This window comes from Nannospalax galili, unplaced genomic scaffold, assembly GCF_000622305.1.
Source record: "Nannospalax galili isolate Female #2095 unplaced genomic scaffold, S.galili_v1.0 scaffold207, whole genome shotgun sequence".
NCBI lineage: Eukaryota > Metazoa > Chordata > Mammalia > Rodentia > Spalacidae > Nannospalax > Nannospalax galili.
This window is the reverse complement of record NW_008358517.1, coordinates 7,395,138-7,421,915: the sequence shown is the minus strand read 5'-3', so window position 1 is coordinate 7,421,915 and position 26,778 is coordinate 7,395,138. Positions and strand designations below refer to the sequence as shown.

At 41.8% G+C, this 26,778-nt stretch overlaps 1 protein-coding gene and 1 long non-coding RNA gene across 2 annotated transcripts in view; both read right to left on the bottom strand.

Moving 5' to 3' along the window:
- Positions 1-15,099, bottom strand: part of Dnah5 (dynein axonemal heavy chain 5) — a 410,943-nt gene extending 395,844 nt beyond the window's left edge. Inside the window, exon 1 of the mRNA XM_029557990.1 lies at positions 14,958-15,099. Within this exon, the coding sequence (XP_029413850.1) occupies positions 14,958-14,969 (12 nt within the window). The 5' untranslated portion in view covers positions 14,970-15,099. The remainder of the gene's footprint in view (positions 1-14,957) is intronic.
- Positions 15,100-22,209: 7,110 nt separating this feature from the next.
- LOC115068196 overlaps positions 22,210-26,778 on the bottom strand; it is a 26,784-nt gene continuing 22,215 nt past the window's right edge. The window contains exon 2 of the long non-coding RNA XR_003847573.1: positions 22,210-22,287. This is a non-coding gene — a long non-coding RNA (uncharacterized LOC115068196). The remainder of the gene's footprint in view (positions 22,288-26,778) is intronic.

The window sequence follows — 26,778 nt, the reverse complement described above, 5'->3', positions numbered from 1 at the left end:
GTATTTTGTATGAAAAAAAAAAAAAAAAAAACAAGTGTCTTCTTGGGGTTCCTCAGGTTGAGGTGGGGAATGAGAGCAAATCATTCTGGAGGAACGCAAGGGAAAATGGCTTTAGATACTTGGGTGACGATAGAATTTATTCTCATAATTGTTTTAATAGCTTTTGTATAATCTTCATCGCTATTATGAGATATAAAATGTATTTATCAAATCTGTAATCATTATGCCAAAAAATCTGAATTACTGTAATATTTTGTATATTGTTAAAACTGTAACTTTAATTGTAAAAAAATTTAAATAAAAAATAAAATGTTTAACACAAAAAAAAACTTTTTAAAAAGAAAACAGTCATAGTTTATCTCACAGTTTGGAGGCTGAAGATCTAGGCTTGCTTGACCTCATCCACTCATCCTTGCTGTAATATAATATGGTGGAGAAGGGAAAGTGTCCACATGCAAAAGGGTGGCCTCCCTTTAATTATGACACACTTTATAACCTCCCAGGAAAGTAATACACTGTACAGGAGAAAGCATTAATCCATTCTAAAGGATTACTCAATTACCTTTCACTAGACCTTACCTTTTACAGGTTCCTCAACACTGCCTCACTGGAGAACAAGTTTCCAGTACATGAACTTCTGGGGGACCCACTCAAATCACATTGAAACCGCAGCAGTGTGTTTACAATGGTATCACTATATTATCAAGAATAGTCTAGGGGCCAGAGAGGTAGCTCAGCAGTTAGGAGCACTTACTGCTCTTGCAGAGAACCCAAGTTTAGTCCCCAGCATCCACAACTGCCTGTAACTCCAGCTCCAGGGGATCCAATGCCTTCTTCTGGCCTCTATATGTACCTGCACTCACATACACAATACCACACATACACACACAAATACAAAATTAAAATAATTAAAATAAGCCACTTCATGAGGGCTAGGCTTGTCTGCCCTGAAGTAGGGGCACAGACCTTAGAACACCGCCTGAGAGTGCCTGGATCCAGCCTCTGCTTGGTGATGAGCTTCCCCAAATCTCTGCATACCCAAGGCCCTACACTGGAACCATGTGTGGCCCCTCTCACTTCACCAGGGCTGGGCTTCTCTGCCCTACAGTAGGGGCCCAGACCTTAGCAGGCTGCCAGAGAGTGCCTGGATCTGGCCTCCACTTGGTAGTGAGCTTCCCCAAATCATGCTGTGCCCAACTCCCTACATTGGGACCATGTGTGGCCCCTCCCACTGTACCAAGGCTAGACTTCTCTGCCCTATAATAGGGGCCCAGAACTTGCAGACTGCCTGAGAGGGCTTAAATCGCCCCCCACCCCCCCTTAGCGAGCTTCCCAAATTGTGCTGTGACTTCTTGCTAGTAGGGGTCCAGACCTTAGAAGGAAGCCTGAGAGTACCTGACTGGCACCTGGCTTGGGCCTATGAAGGAGCTCCTGGGTAGCTGGACTGAATCTATATGGTCCCTCCAACATAAAATCTGAGAGAACCAGAAGGCTAACTTTACGCAGCCAGTAAGAAAACAACCAAGGAACACCAATAATACATACAGAAGCAGACTTCAATTCAACAAAGGAAGGCTTTGAGTTTCATACCAAAATCACAAACAACAAAAGAAACCCACATACCAAAATCACAATGGAAAAATAATAATATGGAAAACCGAAATAATATGTTCCCACCAAAAAAAAAAAAAAAAAAACACCTATCCTATAGTGGAGTTCTACAAGGAGAACCCCCTAGAGACAACCCAGGACATAGAATTTAAAAGAATAATCATAAATATGATCAAAGAACTCAACGAATTTAAAGAACACACAAAAAAAGAGCTAAAAGAAGATAGGGATAAACTGACTGAATTCACAAAAGAGAGAGAAATATTGAAGAAAACTCAGACTGAAATGAAGAAGAAAGTGAAAAACTCAATAAGCCATTTTGAAATAGCAGGAAAAAGCCTCAACAATAGAATGAATGAAATGGAAAACAGAGTATCAAGGCTAGATGATAAACTTGAAGAATTTTGGAATGCTCAATAAAAATTATGAAAACACAGGAATGCAGGAAATGTGGGACTTCATGGAAAGACCAAATGCATACGTCATAGGCATAGAGGAAGGAGAATTTCAGATTAATGATATTGACCAGATCATAAACAGAATTGTAGATGAAAATTTCTAAAAATTAAGGAAAGATATGTCCATACAAATACAAGAAGCACATAGAACACCAAATAAACAGGACCAGAAAAGAAACTCCCCATGACATGCCATAGTAAAAACACTAAATGTACAGAACAAAGAGAGAATACTGAAAGCTGCAAAAGAAAAACAGCAACTCACATGGAAAGGAAAACCCATCAGAATTACATCAGACTTATCAATGAAAACTATGAAAGCCAGAAGAGCCTGGACCAACGTATTCCCAGTTCTAAATTACCATAGATGACAACCCAGAATACTTTACCCAGTAAAAATGTCTACTATAGTTGAAAGGGAAAGAAAAATCTTCCATGATATGAATAGGCTGAAAGAATTCATGACCACAAAACCAGCCCATCAGAGAATACTTGAAGCAATACAAACTCCTGAAGAAAGAAACAACCATACCTGAGGGGCACCAGAAAGAAGTCAAATGAAGGCACAACTGTGGAAACACAAAGTTAGACCAATAATGCAAAAAAGAAAATAAAATAAAAGGATGAAATGGGCCAAAAGCCCATGGAAAACAGATGATTCAGAGATCTGAAAGTTCACTGCCTTGCCACAGTGGGAGATCATCCCACACTTATCACCCCCTCCAAGGCTCAGGGACTTTTGCAGAAGAAGTTGGTGGAAAGAATGTAAGAGCCAGAGGAAGGAGTGGAGTGTTAACTGGAAGTGTCCTCCGACCACTATTCTGGCAAGCTATAGTCACACCTCCTACCCACATCATCAAAGAGTCAATGGGGGAGTCAGTTACCCCTCCCACCCAATCAGTCGATCTTAGCTGCATGTGGGGGCGGGGCTAAGGATATATAAGTTGAGAACACCATGAGGCACCTCTCTCACCATTTTGTGCGGCTGTCACGAAGTCACAGGATCTATATTTGAGTGTGGACTTTCCAGCACAGCCAAAAGAGTGGAGACACCCACTCTTCTGTAAATAAACCCCCATCCTATGCTCTTTTAGCAAGCCCAATAAACTTGTTAGGATTTTAAAAAAAAAAAAAAAAAAAAAAAAGGCTAATGGAAATCATTATTCCACCAAATTTGACCCAATGTTGGCAAATCTTTTGGTCTTTGATTTCTTTTTTTTAATGTGTATTCGTGTATTACTTGCATGCAGGTAAGTGCACTCATGTAGTGCAATACCCTTGGAGGTCAGAAGAAGCTGTCGGATCCCTTGGCACTAGAGTTATGGACAGTTGTTAGCTGCCATGTGGGTGATGGGATTCGAACCTGGGTCTTCTGCAAGAACAACCAGTCTTCTTAACTGCTGAGCCATCTCTCCAGCCCTGATCTTTGATTTCTTATTCCTATTCTTACCCCCTTAAACTTCATTGTATATATTTTTATGTAACCTACTTCAAGTTATTTCTGGAAAAAATGTGTTAAAAAAATGCCTCTCTTTGGAATAATTTTTTTAAAAGTGTTACCCATAAACTACTTTTGACTTGTGCAATTCAAAACTAGTCTCTCTACATGACAATTATGCTTATGAACTCACAGCCACTGTGGTTACATTCACAAGACCCACATAAGATCAAGCCAGCCAAAATTCTAGCATTGATGGGAGAAGTGCACTCCAGGCTTGCCGAGGAGCCCTGGGCAGTTGACAGCTGCTGGGAGAGGGGATATGGATCTTCTTTGAGGATGTGGTTGCTCTCGATTTTCCATGCTCCAGGAGAGAGCTCCACACCCGTGTACATATGGAACAGCATTAATTGGATTTAATGGGTTATAAAAACAAAAACAGGACATGAGGTTGGCAGAGGTACATGTTGGGGAAATATGGGGCAAGTTAGGAGGGAAAATGGGGGGCAGGATATGATCCTATTTCATTCTCTATGTATGTCAAATTCTCGAAGACATTTTCCCAGGAATATGACCTTGGTTGTGTCATTGCTCTGGGGGAGCACAGCAGAATTGAGGCATCCTGGCAGAAATGCATCTAGAAGAGCATTTGTGCTGATCATCTAAATTCATACCACAAACCCGAAATGGAATTTTCTTTCTGGAACTAAAAGACATCTGTTAGCACCGCCACTCCAGCACCAGGAGGGCCAGGCCACAGAGCAGAATCAGACACGGAAAGGGATGGTGCTGTAACGAGTTGCAGTTGGCACACCGCCTGTCTTGGTCCGTTGGGGCTTCTCTAAGAAAGTATCTTACATTGGGCAATGTTAGAAATGCTAGAATTTTGTTTCCCAGCTCTGGAGACTGTGAAATCCAAACTCAAGGTGCAGGTGGATTCAGAGTCTCGTAAAACCTCAGTCTGCTCCATGTACAGCACCTGTTGTTGCATCCTTGAATGGTGATGGGCAGAAAGAACTAACAGATTCCTCAAGTCTTTTATGAAGACACCAATCCGGGGCTGGAGAGACATTCAGCGGTTAAGAGCACTGGCTGCTCTTGCAGAGGACACAGATTTGGCTCCCAGCACCCACATGGCAGCTAACAACCATCCGTGACTCCAGGTCCAGGGGATCTGACAGCCTCTTCTGACTTCCGTGGGCACTGTATAACACAGGTGCACTGACACACATGCAGGCAATACATTCATACACATAAAAATAAAAATAATAAAGACACTAATCTTATCATCATGGCCTGGTCACTTCACTTCCCAAAGGCCCTATTTCAACAGTATTGCATTAGGGATTAGCTGCAACATGAATTTTGAAGGGACACAACTATTCAATCCATAGCATCTTTCTTCAACAGATTTTGAAAATGTACACCCATGGAACACACTGCCTGGGCTTTCCCTGAGCCCCAATATTCCCTATGAACCCAACTAAGGCCTACCTTTTCTGAGTTGAAAAAGAGAATATTGATTAAAGACTATTTTATATTTACTGTCATTCTGCTCACTTATCAATAATGACAATATAGATCCATTTTATAAATGAAAAACTAGGGGTTTCTAGCCAGCTTTTGAGAAGATAGCCCCAAAAGCAATCGTTTGCAGTGAAGGAGCTAGCGGGCAGGGCTTCCCATGTGCAGGGATTGAAGGCGTGCCCAGTTTGTGGTTGTAGTTTTTTTAATTAAAAAGTAATTCATAGCACTTTTTAAAAAATTTCACACAAAGAGGGAAATTATAGATAATAAGTTTGTGCATTTTATTATTTTTGAGGGTTGAATTTATCACCTCAAAAATATATTAAAGTCCCAAAGTCCAAGAATTTCAGGATATGACCTTATTTGGAAAACAAGTCTTTGAAGACCTAACTACATTGCAATGAAGTTATCATGGTGGGCTCTGATTCTACATGACTAATGTCAGAAAAAGGAAATTTCAGCACAAACATGCACAAAGGGAAGAGGCTGGGAAGACCCACGGGAAGAAGACATCATTCCTGTGGCTGGCCTGATGCAACTACAAGCCTAGAACCATCTGTCAAATCAAATGGCTTTCTTTCTTCCTCTTGTTCATCCGTCTCCTCAGAAACTGTCAAGATTTATTCCTTTTGTATGGTACTATTTTTCTCTTACATGCCAATAAAATGTCATTGGGTTTAAAAATTTAAAAAAAAAACAGAAAAGCAAAAAATACTTTTCTTATTTGTTAAATTTCTAGCATCAATTCTGAATGTGATCTTTTGAAATGTCTGTATTTCCTAGGATTAAATTTTATCTATATTTTTGCATTTTGTTTTTTGCAAAAGGCAAATTCCATGTTAACCTAAGAGCAAGGACTACTTAGTTGTGTTTAGAAGAATAAAACTGTTTTAAAACACAAAACCTATATCAGACATGGTAGGACAGACCCAGAGGCAGGAGGATCACAAGTTGAAGTTAGCCTGGGCTACATAGTAAGACCCTGTCTGAAAAATAAACCATAAAAAAATAGAAAGGGGCTAGGATTGTAGTTAGCTCAGTGATAGATCACTTGCCTAGAATATGTGAGGCCCTAGGTTCAACACCAGTAACAAACACACAAGCACACATACACGTGTGTACTTTTTTAAAAATAAAGCACATTTAGCCAGGCAAGGGAGAACATATCTACAGTCTCAATACTTGGGAGGTAGAGGTAGGAGTGTCAGATACATGATAAGTTCAAGAACAGCCTGGGCTACATGAGATCCTATGGGGGCGGGCAGAGAAATGGATGTGATAGTAACTGAAAACTGAGCAATAGATGTAGGTGTCTGGTTTTTGTTTTTGTTTTTATAATTCATGTGTTACATGTGAATATGTGCATGTATATGCAGGTGCTTGTAGACATCAGAAAAGACTGTTGGATCTGTTTGAGCTGGAGTTACAGGGAACTGAACTCTGTCCTCTGCAAGCACAAGCATTCTTAACAGCTGACCAGCTCTCCAGTCCCTTGATGTCTGTTTTGATAAATAAGATCATTTTAAAATAAAAGTTACAGCTGGTATAGCACCTGGGTGTTTGCAAATGTAAACGCTTACCTCACTGACTAGCATTTTTATAGCCTTTCTAACAGCAATCCAATATTAGGAGTACATTTTCCTCACTGTTCTGTGTTTTGTCTTAATAGCAATATATTAATCTAGCACATCTATTTCTACAAATTGCCTTTTTAAAATCTATTGATTTTACATCTGAAGAAGAAACTGTCAGGGCTATACATGAAATTCTAAACATTTGTTTCTACATGATCATAAACTTCCCTCACCAAAAAACAGTTGGGTGGGGGTGGGGGTTAGACTTTACTACTTATTGTTTGGTTTTAAAGCAAATTACCTTCATGGTTTTCATCCTATATTGACTTGAATGATGGAGCTTTCCATGTAATGTAAGGTTTAGTAACAAGTAAAAAGCCACTGAAAGGGGCTGGAGAGATGGCTCAATGGTTAAGCGTACTGGCTGCTCTTACAGAGGACCCAGGTTCAGTTCCCAGCACCCACATGGCAGCTAACAACCATCTGTAACTCCAGTTCCAGGGGAATCCAATGCCCTCTTCTGATGTCCGCAGGTATTGCACAACACAGGCACACTTACATACATGCAGGCAATACATACACACATAAAATAAAAATAATTTTTTTTTGAGACAGGGTCTCCTTGTAGCCCCAGCTGTCCTGGAACTCACTATGTAGACCAGGCTGGCCTCGAACTCACAAAGATCCACCTGCCTCTGCCTCCCAAGTGCTGGGATTAAAGGCATGCGCCACCACGCCCGGCTGAAAAATAATTTTTTAAGACAGGGTCACCCTGTAGCCCCAGCTGGCCTGGAACTCGCTATGTATACCAGGCTGGCCTTGAATAAAAATAATTTTTTTAAAAGACACTGAAAAGATCCCTTTAGCCCTGATCACAAAGAAAACTCCACCCTTCCCTCCTCACTTTCTCACTCATGACTTTCCAAAGACCCCCACAAAGACATCTCATCCCATTTATTCTTCCCATTGAGAGGGTGACTCTCTGCTTTCATCAACATATGAGAGCAGAAGTGACTTTCAAGGCCAGGTCATAAAAGCAAAGAAGCTGTCACCTTTCTGTCCAGATCAATCCTTTGTAGGTTCTGGCCACCCTGAAAGCTGTCCCTGCCTGAGGCTGCCAAGCTGTGAGAAGCTCAAAACAGCCCCTGCAAAGACACCACTAGAAGCTGTCTGTGCAATGGGAGGGGTCAGCTGCTGGGCCAGGCCCAGGTGCTCCAGCCTCTAGGAACCACATGGTAGACTCCTCAAGCCAGAACCACCCAACTGATCCACCATGATTGGAGGAGATAAAACAATTACTTTAAGCCACTGTCCAAGGCTGATCCTCTACATAGCAATTAAAACCAAAACAACTCCCAAATTTCTACAGTCTGTTTTTTCTAAGCAAATATGGGGGAGGGGGGCTTGGAACTGAACCCAGGACCATGATGATGTCCAGTCCCCATTGTACGTCCTGACACTTAGTTGACCCTCTTGGAGAACATTATCAGAGTCAGCAACAGTACCTTTGATGAGAACAGGATGTAGACACTGCTTAGGCAGTATAGGGTAAAAAGACCCCAAAAGAAAAGCGGCCAGCTTTTCTTGGCTAAGAGCTGTAAATGTCCTTGGACCTGCCAATACACTTGTCGTTGCCCGAGACCAGAGATTCCAGAAGTTTCTAAGCCAAAGTAGTCTCTCGTTCTGCAGTAGCTAGAAGCTGGAGATGCCAGGAAGGAGTCTGGGATGGGGTTTTGGATTTGGTTTTGGTTTAATTTGGTTTGAGTTTTTTTCATTTTTAATATTTTTATTGAGTTTTTGTACATTTCATGTAATAAATTTTTTAATAAATAATTTATTGAGAATTTCATACATGCATATAAGGTGTTTTGATCAAATCCATGCCTACTCCCTCCCCTCCAACTCCTCCCGTATCTCCCCATCATTTTTTTCTGATAACTTCATGTACTCTTTCTTTTTCTTTGATTATTTTTTATGGGGCTTTTGGCTACTCTAACATTCCCCTCTCTGAAGAGGTAACCCTAAAATCTTTTAAGGATTAAATAAAAGCTCCCAAATATTTTTGACATTTTTGGCCTTTGGAACGGAGCAGATTGCTAAGAGGCCCAAGGACATCGTGAGTTTTAGCCAAGAAACTGGCTACTTTTCTTTGGGGTCTTTTTTACCCTAACCGCCTAGCCAATTCCTACCTCTATTCTTATCACACCATCCTCTGAGGAGATTATCCAAATTGCCAATAGGGAATTGGGACACAGACTGCTCTGGCTTCTTCCATACCAAACAGGGACGCAGGGTGAGGCAACTGGAGTACCCCTTCAGTGGGTCTGTCTAAAAGCCTGTCCCTATCTCCACTAAAGGAATACCCTGTTCCTGAAAGACAAACTGAGGGTCCTGCACACTGGAATGGAAACTGGACTGAGTAACTCATCTCCCCTCCCTCCTCCCTCCACTAAAAACCTCATAAACTCCAGGGCAATGAGGCTCCAATCTTGGGGAGCCCTCCTGCTGTACAGGAGCTCTGCCTTCTCTCTCTCTCTCTCTCTCTCTCTCTCTCTCTCTCTCTCTCTCTCCCCGAAAGCTCCATATAATAAAGCACTCATTTCTAAAACTCACCCTCTGTGGTCCATAAATTTCATTCTACAAATACGAAAGACAATGACCAGAAAGCCTCTGGTTTGCGGTGGTTTTGGTGACTGTTGAGTGTCTGGACGCTCGCCTCTCAAACTAAGCAGAGCTGAGAAAGACTCCATCACTCTCAAACACATCCTGATATTCCTGAATCGCTTTTCTCAGGTCTTGCTTTGTATTTCTTTTTTCTTTCTTTCTTTCTTTTTTTTATCTTTTTGAAACAGGGTTTCCCTGTAGCCCCAGCTGGCCTGGAACTCACTATGTAGACCAGGCTGGCACCTGCCTGCCCCTGCCTCCCTGGGACTACACGTGTGTGCCACCACACCCAGCTGCTTTTTAATGAGTGATAAATAGAACATCTCACTGCACTAATGCATCCCAATCCAAAACATGATAAAGGATGCTCATAAATGACCTACTCAGCCTGCCACTTCCAAAAGTAAGACTTTAAATTTTGTTCCAATATCCAAAATTCCAGGACCACTTCCTGAGGTAGACACAGAGGACTCAAGCCACATCCCACAGGTGGACCCTGATGGTACCATCTGGAAGCTGCCTCAAAACAGACATTCTGACTCTTCATAGTCACTCTTGGGGCAGAAATTGGGGCCTGTGGGAATTTAATCATAGTGCTAGTACCCAACCTGGGATAGGTCTCACGTCATGCTGTCTCTGTTAAGCAGACTCATAGCACAAATTCTGGACAGATCCCTCCAGGAATTTGACAAGTACTATGGCTCCCTGCATTCCATATTCCGGAAGAGGGATCTTGATCTTACTACAAGTCACCCAGAAACAGCAGGAAGGTGCTGTGATTGTTTCTCATTTGTTCTCATTTAAAAACAAAACAAAAAACAAAACCAAAGGACTAAAGAGATGATTCGCTGGTTAAAAGCACTAACTATTCTTACAGAGGAACTGGGTTTCAATTCCAGCACCCAAATGGTAGCAAACCATGATCCATGACTCCAGCTCTAGGGGATCTGATGCACTCTTCTGGCTTCCACAGGCATTGTACCCACAGGTGCACTTACATACATGCAGGCAAAATACTCATACATGTAAAAATAAAAATAAATACAAATTTTAACTTTAAAAATGAGGAAAAACATCATTAGTGTAATAATACGAATCAGAGAAATTTCAGAATATTAAAGGAGAGTTTAAGAAAAGGGCAGGCTTTCTCTAATGCTTTGGGCTGCCCCAGCATCTTGTATTTCTTTATTTTTCCTCTAAATCTTCCTTTTCCCAGCCATGTGGCTGCCAGTCCACCAAGTGTCTGACCTCCGCGCAGGCTCTAACCCTGCATGGCTTCACGGCTTTTTCCCTTCTCCCCTCCATTCTCCTCAAGGCAGCTGATGAGATTTCCAGCCTGCATACCCAGAATTTTTCTTTAAAATTCTTTAAAATGTATTTATTTTATGTGTATCAGTGTATTGCCTGCATGTATGTAAGTGCATCCATGTCATGCAATGCCCATGGAGGTCAGAAAAGGGCTTTGACCCCTTGGAACTGGAGTTACGGATGGTTGTTAGCCACCATGTGGGTGCTGGGACTTGAACCCAGGTCTTCTGCAAGAGGAACCAGTGCACTTAACCACTGAACTGTATCTCCAACCTAGGATTTTTCTTTAAAATTCTAATAAAACTGTCCTAAAGCTTCTAATTGAGTCCATTCTTAAATTCTTTTATGAATGAGACCAAGAACCCTCTAAGAGTTGCTGTTTCTCCTCTGCATCAATCAGACAGAAGAGAAAGAGGAGGAAGGAATGAAGAAAAAGGAGGAAGGAAGGGAGGAAAGAGCAGATGAAGAAAACTGAAAGAAGGAATTCTGGTGGGAGGGAGAAAACAAAAATGGAGGAGGAGAAAGGCTCTCTCCCCCAAGCTTGCCTGCGGTACCCTAAACACAGTGGGTATCATCACTTGTTAGTGTTTACTAAACTGAACTGAGCTGAACTGCTCCAGTGTCATTGCTAATATACTTTGGCTGTTCTATCCTTGCTTTCGAAGCATTTTCTCTAGAGAGAGGTGAATACATAAGGAACACATCCATTCAGCCAACTCCATGTCCTTCACGGCACACATGGGATATGGCAGGGGGATGGGCCTGCCCTGACAAATGGAGCCACACACCGCTTTCAGGCTGGTTTCCCTGGAGGAGAAGCAGTCTGGGAAATAAAAATATCCCTGGCAGGTCATTTTCTCTTGCGTTGAAGCTACTGGTTTCTGTTGATGAAGTAATGAGCTAGCCCTACATCACTCCCTTTTTGTCTGTTTGTTAAAGGCCACAAGAAATAAAGCCAAATGCAAACATCACAGACGTATAAATAAAGGGCTTCAAGGCTCAGAGCCAGGAAAGAGCTAAGCAGGACAAAAGGAGAAAATGTAACAGGTGAACTTCCTCCTGTAGTCTTAAGCGGGAGGAGGAGCCAGTTCCTCAAAATAGCCTACCCACACGCAGGGCATCTTTTTTTCTAATTCTGATATTAGCTTCATAAGTTCCATTACCCAGACTTGCAGAGGAAGGGCAAGGAAGCCTACCTTCCCAAGGGAAGGTGAAGTTCTGTGGAGATCACATTTTAGGAGCATGACAATTTGTATGCATTATATTTTGCTTCAGTGTCTGTAACTATGGAAATACTCCTTAGCAGCATTGATGATTGATGAGCACAGCTGCCAGAACCTCTTCCCTATCAACCTTGGCTAAGGGGTAATACACTAACACAGAGGAGCTCTAAGAAAATGATGCTGTGTGTCCAACAGAAACTGAGCCTCACACTGACTCATTCTTGGTCTTCTTCATACTGATCTGGAAATGCTCTTATCCCCTTCTGCCTTTAACTTATGTAAAATAGGAGCTGCTTGCTTAGCTGGGGGAGGCAGCCTGAGCTGCTAGCGAGTATTTACAAAGATCTGACCCATAGACACAGGAAGCAAAATATTTACCAAAGGCTGCTCAGTTTGTCTCCAAAGGGTGTTGTGCAAATATTCTAGAAGTTTTTTTTTTCCCTTGTTTTTGTTTTGCTTTGTTCTGAGACAGAGTCTCCTGATGTAGCTCAGGCTGGCCTCAAACTTAAGACCCTTCTGCCTCCATCTCCTGAAGTGCTGGGATTACACATATGTATTCCACCACGCCAGTTTAGAAGCATTATTCTTTGCATTTTTTTCTAGATACAAAATTTATAAATACATATTTCATACACATTTAGTGCAGAAATTTTTAATAAAGGAAAATTAAAATCCTCCTTAATGTCATTAGCCGGAGATGGTATCAATAATTTGTTGTGTGTTTTTAATTTTGCTTTTTATATGTATTTGTAGATTCTTCTTATTTTCTTGAAATTGGATATGTATTCCCTTAGTAACCTATTTTTTCACTCAATTATAAAGATTTTCTTTTTTAAGAAATTATGTTTATTTATTGTGTGTGTGGAAGTCAAATGTGGAAGTCAGAGGACAACTTGTGGAGTCAGTTCTCTCCTTCCACTATGGGAGTTCTGGGGATTGAACTCAAGTTGTCCAGATTGGCTGCGGGTGCCCTTACTTGCTGAGCCTTCTTGACAGTCCACAAATAATATTTTTAATAACATTAAAATTCAACAGATAAAAAGACATATATGAAGTTAATTTTGTGGTGTGCTACAAGAAACATTTGCTGTGCACAAAGGTGCTTGTCTGGAGGCTAACACAGGAAGACAGAAAATTTGAGGTCAGCCTAGGATACACAGTAAGACAACTGTCTCAAAAAAATAAAACCAAAAATTTAAAAAGAAACCCAAGAGTTGGGAATGTAGCTCAGTACTAGAGTTCTTGTCTTGCGTTTGAAAGACCCTGTATTAGCTTCTCAGCAATACCACCAGAATAAAAGAAAAAAAGGTCCACTTGATCATTTCAAATTCTTCATCTTAAAAAACCAAGACCATGAGAAAATTAGAGACAACACAGCAGTCTTTAAAGCAAACACAGTTAACAAAACACAAGAGCATGAAGCTGGTTACACACCCTTACAAGGTAAAACTTGGAAAGCTTATGTGTGATTACATAGTATTTAGGCTGATTTAAGACACATAAAAAGTCATTGGCTTTCTGGTTTTCAGCACATCACCTGTCATTTCAGGGTCCCTATTTCCTTTTACAGGCAATAGAAATTGAACTGCCATTAAGAAAATTAAAAAGAACCAAGTCTGATGAAACGCAAAACAGACACTGGAAACATCAAGTATATGACATATAAATTATACAAAAACAAGAATATTGACATGTTTCCCATAATAAGATATTCACAGAATAAAACAGCAAGTTTCACACAAAGTAAATATTTACAGAGAAATTCTGTATGCTCTCACAAGCAGACTCTAAAAGTTGAACAGGTGGAATCAGACAGTAGTCGTTGCCAGGACCCGGGGTCTGACTCCAGTATGAAGAGATGTGAGCCAGAAATAACAAAACTTCTGTTAGACAGCAGTAAGCTCAAGAGTTCTACCGCTCAACCCAGTGACTAGAATTTGTAACAATGTATTGTATTCCTAAAACTACAGAATAGATTTTGTGTTCTTTAACAACAACAAAAAGATACTTATATGAGAAAACGTTTCCATATCATAATAAAACGTTTCCATTTAATTAGCTTGACTTAGTCATACCACAACTGATACACAGTCAATACACACATAATGGGAGTCTGGGGATGTAGCTCAGTGGGCACAGCACTTGCCTAGCACGTGCAAAAAATTATGTTGTACCTGATAAATATGTAGTTTTGTCAATTAAAATAATTAACTTAAGAGCTCCACTAAGAACGTGCTAAAGTAGGTAAGCTGTAGATGTGCATTGTTCTTAATTCAGTAAGTATATATTTACATTTGTTAAACCATAAGAGGATGCATATTGTATTGGTCAGCATAGACTTCTATAGTTAAGTAGCTAGACATATGGCAGTTAAATAAAAGTACGCATGTAAATGCAATCTCCCTTGAAAATGAATGCAATGTACCTGGATTCTTTTTTATATTCTAGGATATAAACGAGTATGCTAGGAAGTAGTTTATTTCAGCGATACACTGCTTTCGTAATTTGCAAAGTCCTAAACTGAAACCCCAGAACTACAAAAGAAAAAAATAAATAAAACTTTAAAAAGACCAAATGACTGGAAAGCGGGCTTACTTTTGTATCTCAGCCTGAAAACCACTCAGCGGGGCTTTTCCCAGCCTACTCTCTTTCCTCTCTCCAAGGGAACTAAACATTTACTTTTGTCCAAACCTGAGGGCCTGGGAGAGCTAAGTAACACAGCCAACAAACGTGACCTTCGCCACACTCATGATGCTCGCCGTGAGACCACGGGCTGGCTTGAGTCCGTGTCGTTGACAACCAGCGTGCGTCCACCGTGAGAGTAAGGGACCCCGCCGGATGAAGACGGGGAGGAGGTGACGTGGAGCGCACTGCGACTGCCTTTGGTTAGTGCCCCGTGGGCGGGGCCGCCCGCTCTCTATTACCCCTGGAGAAAACTGCAAAATTCAAGAAGCAGCAAGCGTAGACAACAAGTTCGTGAAAGCGAAAGCACTTGCTTTCGGACCCCACCCTCCAAAGTTTAACCCCAGAACAAAAGCCTCTCTCCCTCCCTCATTATTGCCTCCACCCGAGACGCCCCGAAGCCCCGGGTGGCTCTGCCGCGCATGCGCCCCGGCAGCCGGCGGGCGCCACGGGGAGGGAGCGCGCACAGTACCAGCTTGTCCATGGCGGAGCCAGCGCTGCTGGGACTCGCGATGCGCTGGCGGCGGCCCGGAGCAGAGGCCCCGCCGCTGCGGTCCCGGCTGTCCCCGGCTGTCCCCGGCTGTCCCCTGGCGCGGCTGTCCTCTAGAGCCCGCTCGGCAGCGTGTGGTCCGCAGGCAAAGCTGTTTGCTGCTCCCGGGGTTGCCATGACGACGAGCAATGTTCCTCCTGGACCAGCTCTGTCCTCCCGCCTCCCACAGAAATTCAGGGCTTCTGTTCCCTACCAACTGGCAGGACAACACCTGGCAGTAGAGGAGAAATCCAGGGCACAGAGCCTCAAGACACATTTCTTAACTGTGTTCCAGCAGGTTTCTCATAGGTTTCACATTAACGTGATTTCCAGCATCAACTATAGCCAAATCCGTGTATTTGAAATTTGCTTGAATGATAATTTTTAAGTCTTTCTAGCGTCAGGACAAAAAATAATAATTCAAGAGAGAACTAAGAAGGTTTCAACACTAATTCATAGATGCCTACAGCTTGGACTCCGATTCTTTTCCTCACTTCCACGTCAGTTATCTGTATCATCATTTTTCTTTATTTTGGGGAATTTCATACATGTACACACTGAAATTTGATCCTATCTATGGTCCACTCCCAACTTCATATCTTTTTTATAACCCAGTAATCCAGTTAGTGTTGCCGTATGTTCTTGGTTATGGGGGGGGGGGGGGGCTCCACTGAAGCATGGGAAATCTAACAGTGGCTACACCGCCAAAAAGAATGATTGTCCCTCCCTCAACTATTCACGGCCAATAACTGCTCAGTAAGAGGTGTGGCCTGGAGATCGCGTACCCCACCCATCCCTGCTAAAATTTTGGCTGACTTCATCTGTCTTTTGAAGGTAGCCACAGCTGCTGCGAGTTCAGGACTGAGGTAGCCATGTCAGGTGCAAAAGACAGCGTTTCACTCCTCCTCATCCTTCAACCCTTACATTCTTCTTTCTAAATTTGTGTGTTTGCCTGTATGTACATATGTGCACAATGGGCATGCAGTGCCCACAGAGGGCGTTGGACCCCCTGAATTGGAGTTGCAGACAGTTGGGAGCAGCTATGTGGGTGCTGGGAACCAAACCTGGGTCCTTTGCAAGGGCCACAAGTGCTCTTAGCCACTGAGCCATCTCTCCAACCCCAACTCTTACATTCTCTCTGCCTCCTGTTCTGTCAAAATGCTGGAGCCTTGGTGGTGGTGGAGTTAGATGTCCCTTTAAGGGCTGAGCATTCAATCTCTTGCTCTCAGCACTTAGACCAGTTATACATCTCTCCACTCTGCAGAGGATTGCTGTGTCCTGCAAAAAGAAACTTCTCCAGGGGCTGGAGAGATGGCTCAGCAGATAAGAGCACTGGCTGCTCCTGCAGAGGACCGGGGTTTGGTTCCCAGAGCCCACACAGTGGCTAACAACAGTCTATAACTTCAGTTCCAGGGGATCCGACACCCTCTTCTGATCTCCACAAGCATTGCTGTACATGAGTGCACTTGCAATATACTTATACACAAAAAATAAAAATAATGAAGCATTAAAAAAAAAAAAACTCTGACCAGGTCTATGTTATGGTATAAGCATAAATATTTAGAAGGCATTTTGACAACATGACCATTTAGCAAAGTAACACAAGCAGGTTCTAACCTAGGGCTCATAATCTCCCCAGTCATGAGGTTTTGACCAGGACTCCATATAGTACCAGGCATAAAATTCCCTCATATGGATCAGGCCTCAATATCCAGTCTGAAAGTGCTTGGTTGCTCCACAACAGTCATGCCACTATTGCACTCGTAGGCACATCTTTCCTGACAGCTCAGTATTGCAGCATGCAAGGCACAGATCTGGGTAAGACAATTGGTGTCTTTTTTACCCCAACAATCTGCACAGCACTTTCTGGCACTATGAAAGTTAGCCAGCAGGAAGGAAGTTTCCCAGTTGGTTTGAGATTGATTTCTCTACTTCCTTCAGTCAAAATGTGTGGTCTCTTTAGCAATAGGGTCTTGGGTAACCAAGAGCAATACCAATAGCCTGTGTCGTTTTGGATATCTCTGGGGGCTCCTTAATAACCCGTAGAAAGGTAACCCATGGCTTGGACTGTGACTTTCATTTAATAACATATCTTCTGAGAGCTGCCACATTGTCAACCACTGCAGGGTAACTGTGTTCTAGCTCTAATTTTTTAAGTTGTATTTTGAAATTAGATTATTAGTTACTTTTTTGTTGTGATAGAAACACTGACCAAAGCAATTTATAGAAGGAAGAGTTTATTTGAGCTTACAGTTACAAAGGGGCAAGAGTCCATCATGGCTGGGAGGCATGGCCACAGAGGTGGCTGCAGGAGGAGCAGAAGGTAAGCTCTACATCTTCAAGCAGGCACAGGAAGCAACTTGAGATCCGGCAAGGCTTAAGAACCTCTAAGCCCACCCCCAGTGACTTGCTTCCTCCAGCATGGCCACACCTTCTAAGACCTCCCAAAACAGCTCCGCCAACTGGGGACAAAATGTCTAAATATGGGGACACTCCCATTCAAACCATCACAGATTACTAGCTAGAGGCTTTTCATGAGTCCTTTTCATAGATTCTTAGTTTTGGTTACTATCCCCTTGTCCTCCAACCTCTCACCCCACCCCTGCTTAAGCCTCTAACCCTCAGTATCCCCCCTTTCATTTCTTATACGTTCTATCCTTCCACTTCTAAGTTGGGTTGTGAGGTACTAGTCTTGCATATGGCTCATCTTATCCCATCATTTGGGTTAGGCTTCCCCTTCACCCTCTGATTTCCCCATTCTCCCACATCCCTCCCTATGTAAGCCTTCCTACCTCCAGTGTTCCACTTCAGTATTTTCAGTTTACCCATAATCTGCTATGCCAGCTCCTTTAACATGACCCCCCCAAAGCCCCTTTCTAGTTTCCTGGCTTCCATCTGTGTTCCAAGTGAAACAAAAGATTTGAAGCTAGGATCTGCATAGGAGAGAAAATAGTGTATGTCCTTCTGGCCCTGAGTTATATCACTCAGCATAAATTTTCCAGTTCCAGCCATTACCTGAAATTTTCATAATTTCATTTTTTCTTTATAGCTGAGTAATATTCTGTTGTGTGTATCTACCACATTTATTCTCATCCATTCATCTGCTGATGGACATCTAGGTTGATCCCATTTCCTAGTGATTGTGAACAGAGCAGCAACGAGCATAGATGGACAAGTATTTCTGTAGTGGGATATTAGTTATCTTAGGTATAGGCCCAGGAGCAGTATAGCTGGATCATGTGGCAGATCTATTTCTAGTTTTTTGAGAAACCTCCTGACTGATTTTCCAGGGTTTTTTTGAGAAATTTCCTGACTGATTCCAAAATGGCTGCATCAGTTAACACTCCCACCAATAGTGAATAAGAGTTTCCCTTTTACCACATCCACACCAGCATTTGTTGCCATTTAAATTCCTGATAATGGCCATTCTGACTGGGAGGAGAGGGACTCTTTTTTGTTGTTGTTGTTGTTGTTGTTAATTTTTTATTGAATGTGTATTTCATACAGAACATCTCAATCAATCTTAATCATCTTTATACTCCTTTCCCCACTGGCACCCTCCCATAGACCTGCCACACACACACACACACACACACACACACACACACACACACACACACACACACTGGAATTCATACAATCTTTCATTTGTGTTAAGACCTATTGTGTCAAGTTAGTGTTCCCCAGACATCCCTCAGTGCAAGTTCATTCACTGAGCTCTAGTCAGCTGTGCTGGATAGCTTTAGTGTCAACTTGACACACCTGTGTCAAGGGAGTCTCAACTGGGGAATTGCCTCTATTGGACTGGCCTGTGGCCAGGGCCGATGGGCATCTTCTTGATGAGTGATGTGGGAAGGCCCAGCCCACTGTGGGTGGTGCCACCTCTGGGCAGGTGGGCCTGTGTTGCATAAGAAAGCAGGCTGAGCAAAGGGCCAGGGAAGCAAGCCAGTAAGCGGTGTTCCTCCATGGCCTGTGTTCCAGGTTCCTGCCCTGAGTTCCTACCTTGGGCTACCTGATGAACTGTGACCTGGGAGATGTAAGATAAAATAAACCCACCCTTTCCTCCCCAAGTTGGTATTGGTCAGAGTATTTTGTTACAGAAATGGAGAAAAAAAAACTAGGGCATCAGCCTATCTAGAGTCTCTCCCTTTAAGATCATCAACTCTTCCTCACCCAGCAGTACTCAGCTGCCAATAATTCTTTGACTACGATTGGGGCCTACTGCCCCTTCCCACAGTTCTGTGCTAGGTTTTTGTCTGCTTGAGTTAGCATGGGTCTTGTGCATGCTGAGAGAGAATCTTAATTTTAATTTGCATTTCTCTGATGGCCAATAATGTTGAGCATTTCAAGTTTTTACTAGTCATTTGCATTTCTTCTTTTGCAAGTTTTCTTTTCAGTTCCACAGCTCATTTTTAAATTGGGTTGTTTGTTTTCTTGATGTTTGATTTGGAGGAAGGGCAGTTCTCTGTATATTGTAGACACTAATCCTCAGTCATATGAATAGCTGGAAAATATTGTCTCCCATTCTGTTAGCTGCCTGTTGCTTCATTCACGTTTTCCACTGCTGTTTCAGACTCATGAGATTCCATTTGCTAATTTGTTGATCTTATTTCCTGTGCTACCAGAGTCCTATTCAGAAAGTCCTCACCTGCACCTACAAATAGAAGCATACTCCCTAATTTTCCTCTTGCAGTTTCAAGTATCAGGTCTTACGTTGAGGTACTTGATCCGTTTGGAGTTGAGCTTTGTGACTGGTGAGAAATAAGTGTCTAGTTTCATTTTTCTACATGTGGCAATCCAGTTTTCCCAGCACCATTTATTGAAGATACTTTTTCCCCAGTGTATTTTTGGGGGCATCTTTGTCAAAAATCAGGTAACTGCAGCTACATGGACTTATATCTAGGTCCTCAACTCAATGCCATTGATCTATATTTTTATTTTTGTGCCAGCACCAAGCTATTTTTACTAATATGGCTGTAGTATAATTTGAAATCAGTTACAGTGATACCTGCCCCAGTACTGTTTTTGTTCAGGATTGCCTTGGCTATCCGTGGTCTATTGTATCACCACATAAATTTTTGAATTGCTTTTTCTAGGTCTGTGAAGAATTAATCTGTAGATTGCTTTTGGTAGGATGATCATTTTCACAATAATAATTCTTCCAGTTCATGAACACAGAATGTCTTTCCATCTTCTAATGTCTTCCTCAATTTTTTTATGACATAAAATTTTCATTGTAGAAGTCTTTCATTCTCTTGCCTAGGTTTATTCACAGATGTGTGTTCACAGATGTGTGTGTATGTGTGTGTGTGTGTGTGTGTGTGTGTGTGAGAGAGAGAGAGAGAGAGAGAGAGAGAGAGAGAATGAATTTGTGTATGTGTGTGTGAGAGTGGGGGGCAGCTATTGTGAATGTTATTGTTCCCCGGATTTCTCTTTCATTCTGTATTGACATATATAGGAGGCCACTGATTTTTGTGTGTTAATTATTTATCCTGCCATTTTGCTGAAATTATTTATCAGCTCTAAGAGTTTTTTGGTGTAGTCTTTAAGGTTCCATATAAATAATCATATCATCTGCAAATAGGGATACCTTGACTTCTTCATTTCCTATCTGTAGGCCCTTTATTCCTTCTCTTGTCTTACTGATTGAGCTAAGACTTCAAGCATCATATTGAATAGGTGTATAGAGCAAGCGTACACACCCTTGCCTTGTTCCTGATCTTAACAAGCAACTGTGAGGTTTTTCTCCATTTAGTATGATGTTGACTATAGGTTTCTCATATATCACCTCTATTGTGTTGAGGTAAACCCCTTCCTCCCAGCCCCTCCATGACTTCCATCAAGAAAATATGTTGCATTTTGGCAAAGACTTTTTCTGTGCCTAAGGAGATGATTATGTGATTTCTGTCTTTGATTTTATTTATATGATGGGTAGCATTTATTGATTTACACATGTTGAACCATTCCTGCATCTCCTGAATGAAACCAGCATGGTTATGAGGAACAATCTTTTTTATATGGGCTTGAATTCTGTTTTCTAGTTTTGTTTTGTTTTTTGTTTTGAGAATTTGTGCATTTTCATTCATCAGGAAGATTGGTCTATAATTTTCTTATGTATTGTCTTTATCTGCTTTGGTATCACGGTAATTCTGGCTTCATAAAAAATCTGACACCTTCCTTTTCTACTTCATTGAATAATTTGGTAGTATTGGTGTTAATTCTTCTTTGAAGTTCTGGTAGAATATTTCATTAAACCCACCTAGTTCAAGGAGACTTTTTAATTGCTGCTTCAAGCTCATTGATGGTTATGGATCTTCTTAAATTATTTATTTAATTCTGGTTTACATTTGGTATGTTGTATGCATTGAGGAATTCATCCATTTCTTTTAGATTTTCCACTTTTGTGGAATATAGCTGTTTTTTAATTCATATAGAAGGACTGTCTTTACATCATTTCTACCCCACCCTCTTGCCCCTCCAACTCTTCTCACATCCCTATGCCCTCTCAACTTCATAATCTCTTCAGTTATTATTGTTACACATATTAATTTGGTTAAGAATTTGTCAATCCTGTTTATCTTTTCAAAGAACCGACTTTTAGTTTCATTGATCTTATTTGATTGTTTTTATTTCATTAATTTCAGCCCTGATTTTGGTTATTTCTTCTCACCTACTGTTTGGGAGTTTGGTTTGTTCTTGATTTTCCAAGACCTTCAGGTGCCTCATTAAATTATTAACTTGAGATCTCTTGAGGTTTCTGATATAGGTACTTGGTACTATAAACTTTCCTTAAAACTGCCTTTATTGTGTCTCATAGATTTTGATGTGTTGTGTTCTTGAGTTGTTTGAACATAGTTATAATCATTCTTTTGAATTATTGTCTGAAAGATCTTCAAGGTCAATCTTTCTTTAATTTTTTATTTTATGTATATGAGTGTTTTGGGCTGCATGTGTAAGTTCACCACATACGTGAAATATTGCACAGAGGCCAGAAGAGGGTACCAGATCTCCTGGAACTGGAATTATGGACAGTTGTTAGCCACCACACAGGTGCTGGGAATCAAACATAGTCCTCTGAAAGAACAGCAAGTGTTCTTAACTGCTGAGTCATCTCTCTAGCCCATTGAGGTATTCCTAATGGAGTCCACTGTTGTGGGATTAGTAATTTTTGGAAAAGACATGTCTTGGATTTTCATGTTGTTTCTGGCTTTTCTCTGAAACTTCCACATCTGGAGTTAGTTGGTTGTCTGGAGATTGTCTGGAGATTGTTGACCTGTTGACACAAAGAGCAAGGTGAACTGTGGAAGTGTGAGCAGGGGGATTCAGGGTCCAGAGACCCCTTATTATAAGATAGGCAGATAGGAAAGTTTGAGCCAAGTGATTGGGGCCTGGGGACCTCTTACCTATTACCCCCCAAACAAACTATTGCCATCACTCTTGTTTGCCTACCAGAATGTGATTGTAAGACTCTACTGCTGAAGATACCACATGATTTAGTTAAAGGACATGGAGAAATCAAGTTGTACTGATCAAGAAACTTCCTCTCTGCTAACTAGCTTGTGTAGTCCTGGAAGGTGCTATGAAGGCTGCTTAGGGAGAAAAGTCATCAACAACAGTCTTACCGAGCTGTGAACTACAATAATGACCAGCCTGGCAAGATATGCACATAGGTTTAACAGTGGCATGGCTATTATGAGAATAACCAATTGCTTTCTGGTTGGATTTATGGTCTGCTCCTCAAAATGAAACACATGCCTGGATCTGTAAATCTGGTCAAGCACCCATAGTTGGGGAGCTCATAAGCCCTAGGAGTGAGCATACTACTATTTGCTAAATGAACATAGTATCAAGCTACCCTCTAAATTCATATCTCTATACACATAGATAGAGCTTTCAGACTGCATCAGAGAACTTTCTTTGTGCAGTGGATGGTGGTTAGTAGAGAAACTTACAAGTAGCCCAAGTACAGAAAATAAGTCTCTGTGGAGTTCTCAGCCACAAATGGGAAATCTGTATCACAACATGCCACCCCCAAGGCCCAGGAACTACTGCAGAAGAGAGACTAGAAAGATTGTAAGAGTGAGAGGTCGGGGAGGACCTAAGTAAATCAGTGTCTTCTGGCCATGGTAGGACTGCTTCCTTCATGAACTCACAGTAGCTCTGGTTCCCTGCACAAGACCTGCACAACACCAAGTCAGTCAACATTCCAGTATAGAAGATGGAGGGGTTCATGGGCCCCCGCCTGTAGCAGAAGAACTATTGACAGTTGATGGCTTCTGGTGGGGATGGGTTTTCATTAAAGGTATGGCCCCTTAGTAGGTCAGCAACTCTCCTGTGGATGACCTGACACCCATGAGAATATGGGTGTCAAAAATTGAATTCGGGGGTTAGAAAAAAAGTTATGACATTTCAACCATCTGAATTTGTAGACAGTTTGTGTCACTTTTCTGAGAAGAGCATCTGCTACACGATGCCTTCCATGCTGAAGTGAAAGTACACTGGCCTCACCTGTCTCTATCAATGTCATCGTCCTGTCTCCCTCATTACAGTATCATCTGAGTTAACATCCTCTAATTGCCTTACAGATTTTGAAACTGAGCTCTCTTCGTTGAGATGAAAACTCATCTCAGTGACTGGAACATCATCTATAGATGGCAGGTCTGAAAAGGGGAAGTGAAAACTCATACCTCTCTATATGATTACTCTCCACTGACTCACTTTATTTTAAGACACCCTCTAGAGTTGACTTGTCATTATCACCCCTGTTACACGGGGAGACAGGGAAAGAGGAGCATTTTGTCCAAGGTATGTAAGTAGAAAAGAATGAACAGTGAGCCTGGCAGTTTAGCTCAGCTGCTGCCTGGCCTCGAGTCTCTACTGAGATGAAGAAAGATACCAGGAGGCTGGGTGTGGGCAGAAAAGGGCATCTAACAGGACCATCACAGACCTGACTGATTTCAGAAAGAAAGCAGGGCTACAGCTGGGCTAACACAATGTTATAGCTTCCTAATCTGTGTCATCTTAGGTAAAACTGTGCATTAGACATCTTTATCTTTGATGTTCCCTTTCTGCTAAAAATCTTATGCTTGTCAGGAAGTGGTGTTGTTTAGGATCCCCAAGCTAGAGCAGAATTTCTTGGTTCTGGCCTGGGTCCTGTACCTTCCCTAGCCCTACCTGTCCACCATTCATAATTATTCCCTCTTCTGGGCACTGCCCCCTTAAGAGCCATGTCACATGACCACCCATATTTTCCCAGGCATCATTATAGCCAGGGCATCATCATGTAACCCAGACATGTCCAATCAAATGCATCAATGTCAATCAGAAGTTGATCACCAAACACCCCAATATAGTAGACAATGCAGTCTGACCAATGACAGTAGCAACACTGGCAATGGGTTTCCAAGGGTCATTGTGGCAAAGGTAGCTTCCTAATGTGCTTGTTCAGGAGCTGGCCAGAGTGGTAGCAATGTCAGAAGACTGGTTTCTGCATGTCTGAGTTCCTGGCTGCAAGTTCTCCCTAGTCATTTTCCAAGCCTCAGGTCCTCATCCTTGGCTGCAGGCATGTTTCCCACTGAGGCATCTTCCCCAGCCCCAGGCTAATGATTTTTTAGATTTATGAGTTCTGCCTATGTGAAGATAAGTCAAAGGTCCTGCTCTACCATGGTTGGCTTCACTTGGAAGCATGGAGGAAATTATTCCTCCATGTGTTGACCCTCCTCTTTGTAGACTGGACACTGGTTCAAGTCCATCTCACAGGGTCTCCTCGGCCTCCTTGATCAAGAGGACAGGTGACCTACCACCATTACAGGACATTTGGAGAGATGCTCATAGTCCCCTGAAACTAGTCGATGTAGGAGGGCAAGGAGCAAAAAGTGTCCTTTATGTCCCTCTGACCAAATTATTATAGGCCTCAAAGTATGTCTGTTAAACATCCATTCTGGTACTTTTAATTACTGTGTGCCGTGTAGACAAATCTTGGGGAAAGACCAGTTGTGCTCAGATAACCTTACCTAGACATATATTTCTTGATCTGCTATGTATAATTTGTCAGTAGGTTGTAGGAGTAATATGGTTCCCTCTGATTTTCAAAACTAGCTAGGCATTGTTTATCTCTCACATTATCTCAACCCTCCATCATGGTTTTCCCACTTAAGGTGCCCCCATGTTCCACCTTTCTCCCTTACTAATACCCTTCTCCTATGGTCCTACCTCTCTTGAGCTCCTTCTTTCCTTTTATCCCCTAGGTTCCTTGTATAACCTTCCCTCCCCCCTCCCTTAAACTAACCCAATTTTTATCCATATCTCCCTTATTAAGGCCTGTTTCCTACTGTTCTTCTCATTCAGGTTCTTTCTTTTCCTTTACCTCCCTGTTTCCTTTCCATTATCCTGGTTCCTGTAGTTATGTCTGTTTACATATTCATTTATCAGGGTCTGGTTCTAGGATCCACATATGGGGGAGAACATATGTCGATTTTTTTTTCTGAGTCTGTGTTACTTCACTTAGTATAACAGTTTCTAGTTCCATCCGTTTACCTGCAAATTTCATGATTTCATCTTTCATTACTGCTGAGTAAAACTCCATCGAATAAATGATCCACATTTTCATTATCCACTCGTCAATTGAGGGACAGCTTCCATCTCTTAGCTATTGTGAAAAGAGCAGCAACAAACATGGATGTACAAGTGTCTCTGCAATAGGATGAGTTCTTTGGGTATATGCCAAGGAGTGGTATAACTGGGTCAAATGGTAGGTCCATCTGTAGTTTTTTAAGAGTTCTCCACACTGCTTTCCATGGGAGTTGAACCATTTTGCAGCCCCACCAGCAGGGGATGAGTGTTTCCTTTTCCCCACATCCTCTCCAACATTTAGTATCATTTGTTCTCTTGATCTTAGCCAGTCTGACTGGGCTAAGATGAAATCATAAAGTAGTTTTAATTTGCATTTCCCTAATTATTATTGAAATTGGACATCATTTAAGATGTTTCATAGCCATCTTTAGACTGAGAACACTGTTCAGCCCCTTAGCCCATCTTGTAATTGGATTGCTTCTTGTCTTAGTTCTGTTTTTTGAGTTCGTTAGATATTCTGGTCATTAAACCTCTGTTGGATGTGTCACTGGTGAAGATTTTCTCCCATTGTGTTCATTTTTTGTTTGCTTCCTTGGTTGCCTCCTTTTATGTACAGAAGCTTTTTAGTTTAATGAGGTCCCATTTGTTAATTCTTGCCTTGGTTTCCTGAGCAATTGATGTCCGGCTTAGAAAATCCTTTCCTACACCTATAACTTGTAGGTTTTTTCCAATGTTTTCTTCTAATAATTTCAGAGTTTCAGGCTTTAAATTGAGATCTTTGAGCCATTTGGAATTGACTCTTGTGCAGGGTGAAAGATAGGGGTTTAGTTTCATTCTTCTACAAGTGGAGATCCAGTTTTGCCAGCACCATTTGCTGAATATGCTGTCTTTCCTCCAGTGAATATTCTTGGCCCCTTTGTCAAATATCAGGTGGCTGGAGTTTCATTTACTCATATTTGGGTCTTCAATTTTGTTCCATTGATCTATAGGTCTATTTCTGTACCAGTACCATGTTGTTTTTGGACTATAGCTCTGTAATCCATCTTAAAATCTGGTATAGTAATCCCCCCCGCATTGCTCTTAGTGCTCAGGGTTGTTTTGGCTATCCGAGGTCTTTTGTGCTTCCATATGAATCTTAGGATAGTTTTTTCCAATTCTGTGAAAAATGACATAGGGATTTTGATTGGCATTC